Here is a 12,781-nt window from a genome sequence, read left to right on the forward strand (position 1 = left end):
ACCAGTAAGAGTGAAAGGGAAGGTCTACAAGAGGGTAGTGAGACCAGCTATGTTATATGGGTTGTAGACAGTGGCATTGACAAAAAGGCAGGAGTCAGAGCTGGATGTGGCAGAGTTAAAGATGTTAAGATTTGCACTCGGTGTGACTAGGATGGATAGGATTAGGAATCAGTATATTAGAGGGTCAGCTCATGTTGGACAGTTTGGAGACAAAGCAAGAGAGACGAGATTGCGTTGGTCTGCACATGTGCTGAGGAGGGATGATGGGTATATTGGGAAAAAGATGTTAAGGATGGAGCTGCCAGGTAAGAGGAAAAGAAGAAGGCCTAAGATAAGGTTTATGGACGTGGTAAGAGAGGACATGCAGGCGGTTGGTGTGACAGAGCAAGATGCAGAGGATAGGAAGAAATGGAAAGAGATGATCTGCTGTGGCGACCCCTAATGGGAAAAGCCGAAAGATGATGATGATGATGACTGCCATTATCACAGGATCAATTCTGAGGTGTATTCATAGAGGCTTCTCTCTCAAATGGAATTTCTTTGCGGGACAGGAAAAAGTGACATTGAGATATATACTGTTAGTTGATGTGACATTTGAATAACATTTAGAAAAGTATAAGGTAAAATAATTAAGAATTAAGTAATGTTTACAAAAAAGAATAACAATTTATGTAATTTATTGGCAATGTTGTATATTTAAGGTACTATGAATACACCCCCCTCAAAATTCAAAATGCAATATATATAGTTTTCATAGCTTAGTGCAACATAATTGTCAATTTTATTTTCAATCATCTGTAGTAAATATATGCACCCATTATATTTTTCATCTCTAATACCTGTGCTAACTAGACTGTGGTAGTCAAGTCTTCATGCTCAAAGTGAATTTTTTGGCATCCATGTCTCAAACATATAATAAGCTGGTTATGGTCAGAGGCTCAAACATAATCCTCTGTGTTTTGATCAAAAACGTCATTTAATACCACTCTAATGGCAGTAATGCAAACGTTTTAAAGCTAATCATTCCAGATGGATTTCAGTACAATTCTGAACATGTACTGCTGCTGCTGTAATCTTTCATAACACAATGTCACAGAGGTAGTAAGCAAGGATTCTAAATCATTAAAGCATTGAAATGATTTCTGAATTATGCAGAAGCAGAGAATAAAAGCCCAAAAGATACTTTGTCAAGGCATCCTCCACTCCTGTGATGGTACAATATTTTATTCCTAAAACATACAGCAGCAGCAGCCGTTACTGTATGACATTAGTGGGAGTGTGCGACACTGTGTCACTCATTGCACAGTAGTAAACGGCTGAGTCAGACAGCTCCACTTTGGCAATGTTTAGAAATACGGCACTCTTGGAAACATCATAATGTGATGAGAAATGTCCTGCTGTTGAATTAAGTTGATATTTACTTGTAGAAAGTCCCATAAGCTCAAGAGATCCATTTGGCTTCTGCTGGTACCAATGTAAGTTTACAGCTGAGCCACTTGTAAAATTACAGGACAGAAGAACATCATCCCCTTCATGCACAGTTTTGGTTAATTCTAACTGGGTTATTTTGTCTCCGTTTATGACACCTACCGAAATATAAACAATATACATTCAAACTCTTGTATTTATTTATTAAACGAAGTATATTATAAAAACAATTGCAGTTTGATTGACATCTGCTTATTGAAGTACAAGAAAAATGCAGATTTATGGTTACATTAAAAAAATATGTTGCTGAATCATAATGCAACATAGTTTCAAATGAACTACTATACATTATAAATATGTAACAGGGTGCTTTTGGGCAAAACTTACCTATTAGAAGAAACGAGAGGCAGATGAAATATCTAAGGACTGGAGCAGTGCAGTATTTATGCATCTCAGCACAGAAACTAAGAAACATTGTTAAAATACTGAGCTCTTTCACTCAAAGAAGTATTGTTTGTCCTCTATAATTATACTGACGGTTAAAGAAGGGGACGCAGATGTATATGTCAAGTACAGGAAGTGACAGCAATCATTTCCTTTTGCATCATACACACACATAAAAAAGGCACACACACACACACACACACACACACACACACACACACACACACACACACACACACACACACACACACACACACACACACACACACACAAACTGTAACTTGCCACTGTGTTAATCCTTATCAACAGAGTTTAGAGTGAATGTCAGCACAGAGCAATAAGAGGATGGAGACAAAAATATGTTATAAATGTAATATATTTTTAGCAATATTCTGTGCACTTGTACATGTGCATTGTAGTTTTTTTATAATATGGTTTACCATATCCCGTCATGCTTGTATATATGAGTATTTTATTCTTCCCTTTCCATCCCCTCCTTTATTACATATGAGACTCAGTTCATGAACATTGCAAGCCTGCAGCACATCAGAATGAATACTGCTCTCCAAAGTTGGCCACCTGGACACTCCATGGTCACTAGAAAGTGTTAAATTCTACGCATTAGTGAATTCTTATTTTTCTATTCATTACATTTTTACATGACCCCTTACTTTTACCTTAAAACGTGGCCTTTCAGAATATTTACATACTTTTTTCACTGTATTACTGTTCTTATGCCTGTCTATAGCAGTGAGTTACCTATTCCCATTTTACATGATTCCTTACCTTTACCTTAAAATGTAGCCTTTCAGAATATTTACATACTTTTTTCACTGTATTACTGTTCTTATGTCTGTCTATAGCAGTGAGTTACCTATTCCCATTTCTACATGATCCCTTACCTTTACCTTAAAGCGTGGCCTTTCAGAATATTTACATACTTTTTTCACTGTATTACTGTTCTTATGCCTGTCTTTAGCAATGAGTTACCTCTTCTTTTTTCTTTTCTCTCATCTGCCCTTTTACTGTTTTTAACCTTCCTTGCTTAAACTGCTATGCCAGTCTGGAGAGCTACTGCCACCAGCATGATGCATGCACTGTTGTCTTCAATCATTTTCACAACTGAATGTAGGCTTTAGGATCCTCCTTATACATTTTAAAATTAATTCCTGAATCTTGCCGCTACTTTGCTAGTCTGTGCTACAACTCTGCATAAGGAAAAGTATGCCATTATCTGAGCAGATATTGTCAAGATCAAGTAGGCCACTCTCCTTCAAATGAAAGGAGTTTCACTAAAATATTCTTTTTATTATTTTATTACTAATGTATAAAGATAACATAACAGCTTAAAACATATATATTGTAAATCAAGCTGTTAAAGTCTGCTGCTTTTATGCTACCATAATAAGATACTAGTTTTAAGGGCTTATTTTTTTAAAGAGAGGAAAGGAATCTTGAAGCTGCCATTCAATTTTAAGAAAAAGAAAAGACAGTGGTGTGTGTCTGGTGAGGGCACTCGTCACCCAGGTGGGTAACAGCTATCTTCACAGACCACTACACATCTCCTTTAACTGTTTTCCACTATTTTATATATAGATGAATCCCTTCTGCTCCTAGCTGAAAATTTTCTTTCTTTCTTAGCTCCCAATATTAATTTTTCCTTCTGATTCTGCTACACATGCCCCATTTTATCCATTTTTTCATATTCAGCCGATATATTCATTAATTTGAACACTGTCAAGTCATTTTAATATGCAGTTCTGTTGCTCATTTATCCTTTTGGTTTATTTGCTTGTATTACTTTTTTTTGCTTTACACTGATTATTTTCCACAGTCTCTAAATACAAACCTTTACGTTTGCTTAACCTGAGAGGAAGTTTATCTAAATTCCATATGTTGAAGTCTCGTAGACTCAAATACGCAGACACATTTTAGTTACGAATAAGTGAGCCACATGCAGCTGGAACTTGACCACATAAAACACCACTAATTATTTAATAAGTGCTGGCACATTTTATTTCAAAAGTATAGCAAAAATACAGCTAGCTAATAAAATGGGGTTTTGTATGCATGAAGGGGTTGTATAAATGTATAATATTTTAGAACCATGTTGCCCTGTAAAAGTCATTATCTCATTACTCAAAGCTTATTTGAGATTGATTATCTCAGTTTTGACATACTATTTTTCTATTTATTTCCCCTTTACATTTCTAATTACCTTCACCTGCTTCTGCTAGTGAAATATAGCAGCAGCTAGACATTAATTCATTTAGCCAGAAAACAAGCAAACTGCTGCTGTGAGCATGAATGCAAATAATCACATATTTGTGATGCAGCCAGATGTGTGTAGTTAAACCGACTTTCTGACAGCTTCTCAAATGATAGCCATGTCTTCCCATCAACAAATCATTCCCATTCCTTTTTTGTGAGGATTGCTCTACAGTGATCTATATTTTCTACTGAGGGAATGAAGTTAAAAGGACAGCATCTCCAGATCTACTATGAATAATCCCAGTCTCATTCAACTGACATAAAATTAAATCAGCCCCAAAATATGTGAAACTTTATGGGGCAGCAAATGAAAATACTAGGACTGTCAAGGATATAAAATTAAAACGTGCATTTTCCACAGTGGCAAATTTAGTGTTGCTTTGGTCAATATATGTTTTGATGATGCACTTTGGTCAACAAAACAGATGGTCGACAGGGTTGTGAGACTTACAATCTCCAGTGTTAGGGAATATGCCCTTTCACCAGCAATTGTGTGATTTCAGAGTGAGTATATATAATTAGAAGGGGGATGTGGGGATGAAAACAGCGTTTTAGTGTTTGCATGCTCCTTGGTTATGCTTGGAGCATGTACATTAAGCTGTTGACATCATGAATGTCAGTCTTTATGTTGTCATTTTCAGTGTCAATATTTGAGCATTTTGGTGCATTCCAATACACACACACACATACCACACACACACACACACACACACACACACACACACACACACACACACACACATACACACACATACACATGCACACACACATGCACACACACACGCACACACACGTACACAGATGCACACACTCACACACACACACACACACACACACACACACACGTGTGTGTGTGTGTGTGTGTGTGTGTGTGTGTGTGTGTGTGTGTGTGTGTGTGTGTGTGTGTGTGTGTGTGTGTGTGTGTGTGTGTGTTTGTATAGGTAGATGTATCTACATATGCTTATACTAATTCAGAAAAACACAAACTCAGGGAAAATAGAGAAACTGAGGCACAACATAACACTGACCTCACTCTTGTTCAAGTTTATGTCAGTTAAACTAGCCTTGAACTTTTTAATTGCAATAGCCAGAGAACCACTTAACTGCATGTCAACAAATATTATTGATACCAGTATCTGCATGTGGCAGTCATACCAGGTCCTTGACAGGTGGTAAAGTCCAGCTTGCTTAATGGCCCTACAGCAGTACTTTTGATGTGAAAGACTGACAGAGTGTCAGATTTAGTAGCAGCCACACTATGTCTTAATGTCAAATGATAGACATAAAACAAGTATTTGTCAGTGCTGAATGATACTATGTTATTCTAGTAAGTATTATGAAATAGTAAAAACTTAAAGTCTGGGATTCCTTTTTCAGAGTAGCATGTCAGAGCTTTATGTAATGAAGTACAGCTTTGCCACTTATCATTTTTCCCATAAAAGTTGTTTCATGCTGAGTAAGCAGAAATTCATTTTATAAGCTACTTCACTCACTATTACATTCACTATCAATGCAAACAATATTCCACTCATGTTATAGCCTTGTGTTATGCCACATTTCCTGCGTATTTCTTTACCCAGCCACCCATAAACTAACACTATCACACTATTATTCTAATATGCTGACATACACACTCTCCTAATTCTATTACCTGCTCCATACTTCTCCATAGCATCCCCATAAAGTATTATGTCCTACTCTATCAGATGACTTGCTAATAGCATCACCTACTATAAGTTTCACATCCTCCCCTTTCCCGATAACATTATCCACAATTTCTCTTCGCGCCAATAATAATTTTTGACATCGCTTCCCTTTTATACCATATATACTTTCCTCCGTAATATCCCTCATTCTTCCTTTCATTCTCCTTTGTATTATTTCCATACAAATCTATAATCTATTTTAGTTAGTGTGATGGGTCTCTCTTTTTTATATCTTTCTTTGTATCTTTCTTCCATATAAAGTTTAATATCCCACTAAATAACTCTTTATAAACAAACCCTCCCTTCAACCATTCATTCACTACACTTACAAAATACTTTATTTGCCACTCCATGAATTCCTTTTACATTACATACCCTATGCCATCTGGGCCTGATACTGAATCAGCATTTGTTTTCCTAAGCATTTCATCCAATACACTCATAGGAATATCTTTTTCGAATTCTTCCTTAACTCATTTTTGAAATTTCTTCACTTGCCATTCCCACTTATTTTCCATTCTTATTATGTTATACATATTGTCCTAATGTTGTACTACAATACTCATTATTTGCTTGGGTTTCTTTTTACCTTTCCTTTTACATTTTTCATTTCACTCATTAAACTAATATCTTCCTTTATTATTTTACCCAAATATGCAGAAACCTCATCATTCATCCTTGTAAATAATATCTCCGCCTTAACAGTAAAGACTTATATATATATATATATATATATATATATATATATATATATATATATATATATATGTGTGTGTGTGTGTGTGTGTGTATTTTTTTTTTCATATCATAATAGTCTCTTTTATTTTTCTTAATGCATTTCTGTAAATGTTTCCATATTTCACTCTCACTTCCTTTCTTACATCACCCTGCCACTGAAAAAAAACACTTTTTATACCACTCAGACCAGTTTTTATTGTAGTCCTTCATATGGTCTTCTATAACTACAACACGCCCCACTATGCAATTTTGTCCTGCATTTTCTCACTTTTTATTCTCTTTCCACTTTTAATGTACTCCCTTTCTTCTATCACCTCCATTCATATTACCAAATGGTCTGAAAAACCTGTCACAACTGTATCACCATCTGCTCCCTCCAAGCCTTCTGATAATACAAAACAATTTCAGATCCATGTGCCCCTTCTATAAGTCCATTGACATTTGTCCCACACAGCTAATTTGGTACATTTTATTGCTTCCTGTATTTTTTACACCTTTCTCTTTCTTTTTTTACTTCTTCCCTTTAAATAACAATTAATGTCCCTTGCAATTATAATTTTCATGTTAACCTGTCTAATAATAGTCTAATATATATATATAAATATCTAATAGTTGTTGTTGTGTCTTTCTGCTTTTCCCGGTTAGGGGTCGTCACAGCGGAACTCCGGTCCGCTAAAGATTGGCAGTAGATTTTTACGTGCCAAGTAGCCAGCTCTGATGCACAACCTTCAATGAAGGCACATCCATTCACGCATGTCTCCACACAGAAGACGTTTTAGCTGAGAATCGAACAGGGTAACGTCTTACTGGGAGGTGACAACTCTACTGCAGCACCACCACCACAGTGCTTTTGATGAAAGAAGAGTCTCTCTTTCCTTGCTATTTCTATATGTATATAATGCTATGATTCGGTGGTGGTGCTGCGGTAGCGTTGTCGCCTCACAGTAAGACATTGTCCTGTTCGATTCTCAGCTAAAGCGTCAACTGTGTGGAGACATGCGTGAATGGGTGTATCTTCATTGAAGGTTGTGCATCAGAGCTGGCAACTCGGCACGTAAAAATCTACTGCCAATCATTAGCGGACCGGAGTTCCGCTGTGGCAACCTCTAACCGGGAAAAGCCGAAAGACACAACAACAACAACATAATGCTATAATTCTATAAATGTGTTTTCTCTTCCTCACAACCACAGCAGTTAATCTTCCCATCCTTACCAATGTTGCATCTAGTATGTTCACTGTTCTTACACAACGCAGCCATTCTAGAACAACTTCCATTTCTTAAGTTCCATATTATATTTTCACCTCACTATTTTTCTGTTTGCAGTCTTTCTTCACTTGTCAGAAATCTTACATCCTCTAACAGAATAGCATCCACATCACATTTAACACACTATTCAATTTTTTTTCTCCTGTGTTTGTGTACAGATAATCGTTGATCCTCAGAATCAAGTTTTTCACTGGCTAGAACTTCAAAAAATGATTAGTGTCAATCCCTTCTCTGGACCTCTTCCTGCATGTGGTATGCCTCACCCTTTCTCCCCCTCTATGGTTTTTCATCTTGTTCTACAGTTTCTTCTTTACCTAGCTCACTCATTCCCCAGCCTCTTGTTTTCCTTCCTTTTGTATATTGTATTCATTTCCCCTTCTTTTTCATTATTTCCTATTTGGCAATCCATCCAAGTGTCCCTTTTTTGCACAGCCTGCTTTCAGCCACACACTTTATTGCTGTATGTCATTTCTCCCCACACTGCTTACATTGTATCTTGTCATAAGCATTAATTAAATGAGAAAATTCCCCCAAAAATAAACATAATTTAGGATGGCCAGCATATCTTAATGTTCCTGTATGGCTAGACACAAAAATATAACACTTGGCAAATGTTTCACTATGTTTCACATTTCAAATCAGCGTTCAACCTCCACCCTACATTCCATAAGTTTCTCTCATCTATACAATATTATTCATTATACAATGACCCCCCCCCATTAATATTCCAAAGCGTGCATGCTGATTGGTCAGCATGCACGTTGTAAATCAGAGTTATAGTAATGGAAAAAGGTCTGGTCACTTGGACTTTTTCAATTAGTATAACTCTTTTTTTACAGCAATGGAGAACGCAAGATCTCTGTTGCTGTTTAGACACCGTCTCGCTATATTAAAGGAGTTTAACATAGCGAGGCAGCTTTAAAAAAGTAACGGAGATCTTCCTATCTCCGTTGCTTTTTTTAAAGGTGTCTCGCTATGTTAAATGGGTTTAACATAGCGAGACAGCTTTAAAAAAGCAATGGAGATTCTCTGTTGCTTTTTTTTTAAAGCTGTCTCGCTATGTTAAACTCCTTTAACATAGCAAGACAGTTTGTAAAAAGCAATGGAAACCTTGCTTTCTCCGTTGCTTTTGTCCACAGCTCTGATGTACTGCGTAAGCATACGCATGCGCAGTACATCAGAACTGGCGCAGAATACCAGACAGCTGGGGAAGGGCAACAAGGAGGCATTATACAATGCCATTATTTAAGAAAAATAATATTTTTTTTTCCTTAAATAATGCCATTGTATAATAGCAATAACCCACTTCTGGGTGTGAGTAATGCTGGATTTATCCATGGTTGTTTTTGTTTGATCACTCGAGCTTCACCCTCGTGACCAAACCACACCAGCCGTGGGTAAATCCAGCATTACCCACACCCAGGCGTGGGTTATTGCTATACAGTTTCACACAAACCCTGCATACATTTTAATACCCTTTTTTTTCCACTTCATCAGTTCTAAATTGCAAAGTAACTTTTTAACATCTGAGTTACTGCCAGAAAACAAATAATTCTTCCACAGATAAATGTCCTTTTTGTTACACAGTTCCATATGTTTTGTTATCAGTCCATCAGTTTCACTTAAGTCACAAAAGCTGTATGTCTCTGTATGTATAAAAGAGCACATTTCTTGAGCTTTAAAACCCAGCAATTTATTAAATTGTACCATACATAATATTTGTCTACTACAGTGTCATGCTTTTGTTCTTATTCCCACAGCTGGTCTCCTTTTTTACCTGTTGTCACTGCTGCATATAAGTTACTTTATTATCTGTTGCCACAAAACCAGACACCTTCTCAGTTTGTTGCTGCTTCCCTTATTTTCATCACTGCTGCATAAGATTTAACTGCTACATTCTCTACTGCCACATCATCTAGTTCCTTTTCCACATCACCATTGTCAGCACATCCAAAAAAAATATCTGCCATCGTACCCCACAAAATAGTAGAAATATCCTGCTCAATTATTTTTAACAGAGCATCACCTGCAAGCCCTCCTGACACAAGTTCTGTTATCTGCACCATTCCAACAGGTTTGCTTACTTCATTATCCATTGAGGCAGCTAAATGCTGCTCACTTGTATCATGTATCACACTGGAATCTTTATCTGCATTTTTATACTCTATATCAAACAAATATTTCTCCAAATTCTTATATTCCATATCCAAATTCTCCAAAGCTTTTCTCTTCTCCTCCATGCTGATGCTTCACTTAGGCCTCTTCCTAGCTGCTGTGGGAGCCCTTGGTACCATCTAGCAGCTCCAAAGAGTAGGCTACATTCCCTGATGTCCTAGCCAAACTTCAGTAATTAAGATAAATACCATCTCAGGTTTCAACAGAAAAAAGGTCACTAGTCTATTGGTATTAACTGGATAAACAAAGGATAAATAAAAATAAAAATATATTTTTGGAGGCCAGGAGAGCCATTATAGATGAAAAAATGAGAAAATCAGCTTTTGGGGATTTCAGAACAAGGGGTGGGTAAGATTGCCAGGAAAATTGCTAAAGTGCACTTGGATCCATTTTACAGAGATATAGCTAGTGATCCACTTAAGGGGTTCTTTTGATAAGCCAGGCATGTGAAGGAAGTAGTAATCCACTTGATTAAAGGTAAATTTGATTGGATGACAATGGCTGTTCATGTGGTCAGTACAGGAGACAGGTGCATTCAACAACATTTGAGGGGTGGATGAGCTCCACTGAAAGTGTACCTGCAAGAAGTTTATTTCCATGTTAATGAAGATTTGAGTAATAGCTTGAAATGGATCTAAAGTGAAGTTAGAATTCTGCAAAAAATCAAACAAGCGATACCAAAATATAAGTTGCAAGTGTTTAGCAAATTTGTCACCACTTCTAAGAGTAAACTTATAAATTATAAACCCAAGTAAAAGTGGTTTCAAAGTCAGAGGCTTTTATAATTATATTTTGTTGTAGTGCATATTCAGCATATGGAGATACTGATTCCAGAAAGGCAATTGTGACTGGACTGAGTGAAATAAATGCTGAACTGAAATGAAATGTGCCCCAAGTTAGCATAGGTTTCAAAGTGATGGTCTTACAGGTGGAGATAGGTTGAATGTATACAATAAGGGAGAATTTTTGTCCCATATGCCTCTCCCTTATCTCACCTCCCACACAATATTTTCATGTAGTCAAATGGCCCTTCTTTACATCTTGACCTACCTTGTGAGAGTCCATCATCAGACGGCCACAGAGAGTTGTTTTGTTTTCCTGTAACTACTCCATTATCACTGAGTGCATGCCTCACTGGTGCAGAGGATGGGTGTTTTTCTGATTAACCCCACCCTATAGTAGCTTGGGCGTGTGAGAACTGCCAGAACACTGTATCCAGGGTAATGCATGATTCTGCACATGAGTGTTTGCATCACCTATAACACAAGTAAGTGCTGGTTCATTAGCATGCACACTCAAATCTTGTACCATCTTTCCAGCTACATCCAGCCTCCACTATGTGGCTGCATTGTGTGGCAAACTGAGCTGTCATCTCACCCCCTAGGTTGGATGAAATGGTGGAAGCTGCTCCCCCATTTTCCCTGGCCATCACCTCTAAACGATAAATGCCTAACAGAATCCTAACCATCTGGACCACAGTCAGAGCTTTATGTACCTATACCAGTAAGTTGGGTGGAGTGGAGGCTATTGCTAAACAAATCCTTATCATATTTCTCAACAGCTTACCACAAGAAATCTGGAAAAAGCCTAAAATAATGGTGGGACTAAGGCTCAAAAATAGGGACAGATTTTAAAAATTATTTTTTGTAAACTTAAAAAGTTGATAGATTAACAGGATTTGTGTTAGCATGTATTTTCTTAAGGATATCAAATCTGAAACTCAAATGTAAGTCATTATTTAGTGACTTCAGTCCTCACTGATTTGCCAGAAAAATAAAATTTATGAAGAACAGACTGAAAATATGAGCCAAAATTTTGTACATTCTGTCAAAATCTGGACAGTTCAGAGGCATGTATGATCCTTAAGCAGGAGAGCATACATTGGGAGTGCATGCTAATGAACCACCACTTACTGCATGAAATGACTTGGGACCCATCACAAAGAAAGGATTTGAGTAATCTTATTGTAATTTACAAAAAAATCTTCTCTTCCTAGTATCATTTTATATTACAAAGTAAGCAATGTTGTGTTTTTGCTGTAATACCTGCCATATTAGCAATGCTTCTTGTTTCAAGCTTAAGCAAAAAGAAGTTGCCATGCTTGGACAACACAATGGTTTCCCACTGTTATCAAGTCTTGTCCCTTTCTTCCATTATGTACTTTAATTCGTAATTGATTTAGGAGTGCCTCTCACCATGGACTCTGTACAATAGCATAGCATAAAGTGAAATATGAATAAAGAACCCTGTATCAGTTCTGTATTTAAGGATAACAGTAACATCACATTGGAAAGGGTTGACCAGTATAATGTTCCTAAATGAGAAGAAATAGCATGTCTAAACAATCCTTTCTTGGTTTGTGACTTGCTGTGGAGTTGATTGGTAAGATAAGTTTTATTTGAATTTATATTGTATTTGTTATCACTGTTTTTCACTGTTTGTAGGTAGGAAGGGACTGTTTGTTAACAAGATTTACTTTGATTCATATTTTGTTGTTTTACCTTTAATTTCACCATTGGTTGTTAGAAAAGGAGAGGTTTTAGACAGGCAAGTTCTAGCTACCCCAAAGGGCCTAGACAGTTATAAATTTACACAGACTGCAGAGAGGACAATCCTGAGCATATCTGGTTTGTGCTTTATTTATCTTCATTGTCAAAAAGAAGTGCTACTGCGAGCGATAGTGGGCAGAAGCTACAGCACGTGACATAAAGAAATTACACCTTTTGTCTGGCTTCTAGAACTTATATGGTC

At 36.9% G+C, this 12,781-nt stretch overlaps 1 gene segment (V, D, J or C); it reads right to left on the minus strand.

The window, feature by feature from the left end:
• Positions 1-1,097: 1,097 nt before the first annotated feature.
• On the minus strand, positions 1,098-1,942 carry LOC122790703. The segment is given in 2 exon segments: positions 1,098-1,586; positions 1,816-1,942. Coding segments are annotated over 2 exon segments (420 nt in total).
• Positions 1,943-12,781: the final 10,839 nt, after the last annotated feature.

Source organism: Protopterus annectens, chromosome 16.part0 (assembly GCF_019279795.1).
Source record: "Protopterus annectens isolate FY-2018-M chromosome 16.part0, PAN1.0, whole genome shotgun sequence".
In the NCBI taxonomy this organism is placed as follows: domain Eukaryota; kingdom Metazoa; phylum Chordata; order Ceratodontiformes; family Protopteridae; genus Protopterus; species Protopterus annectens.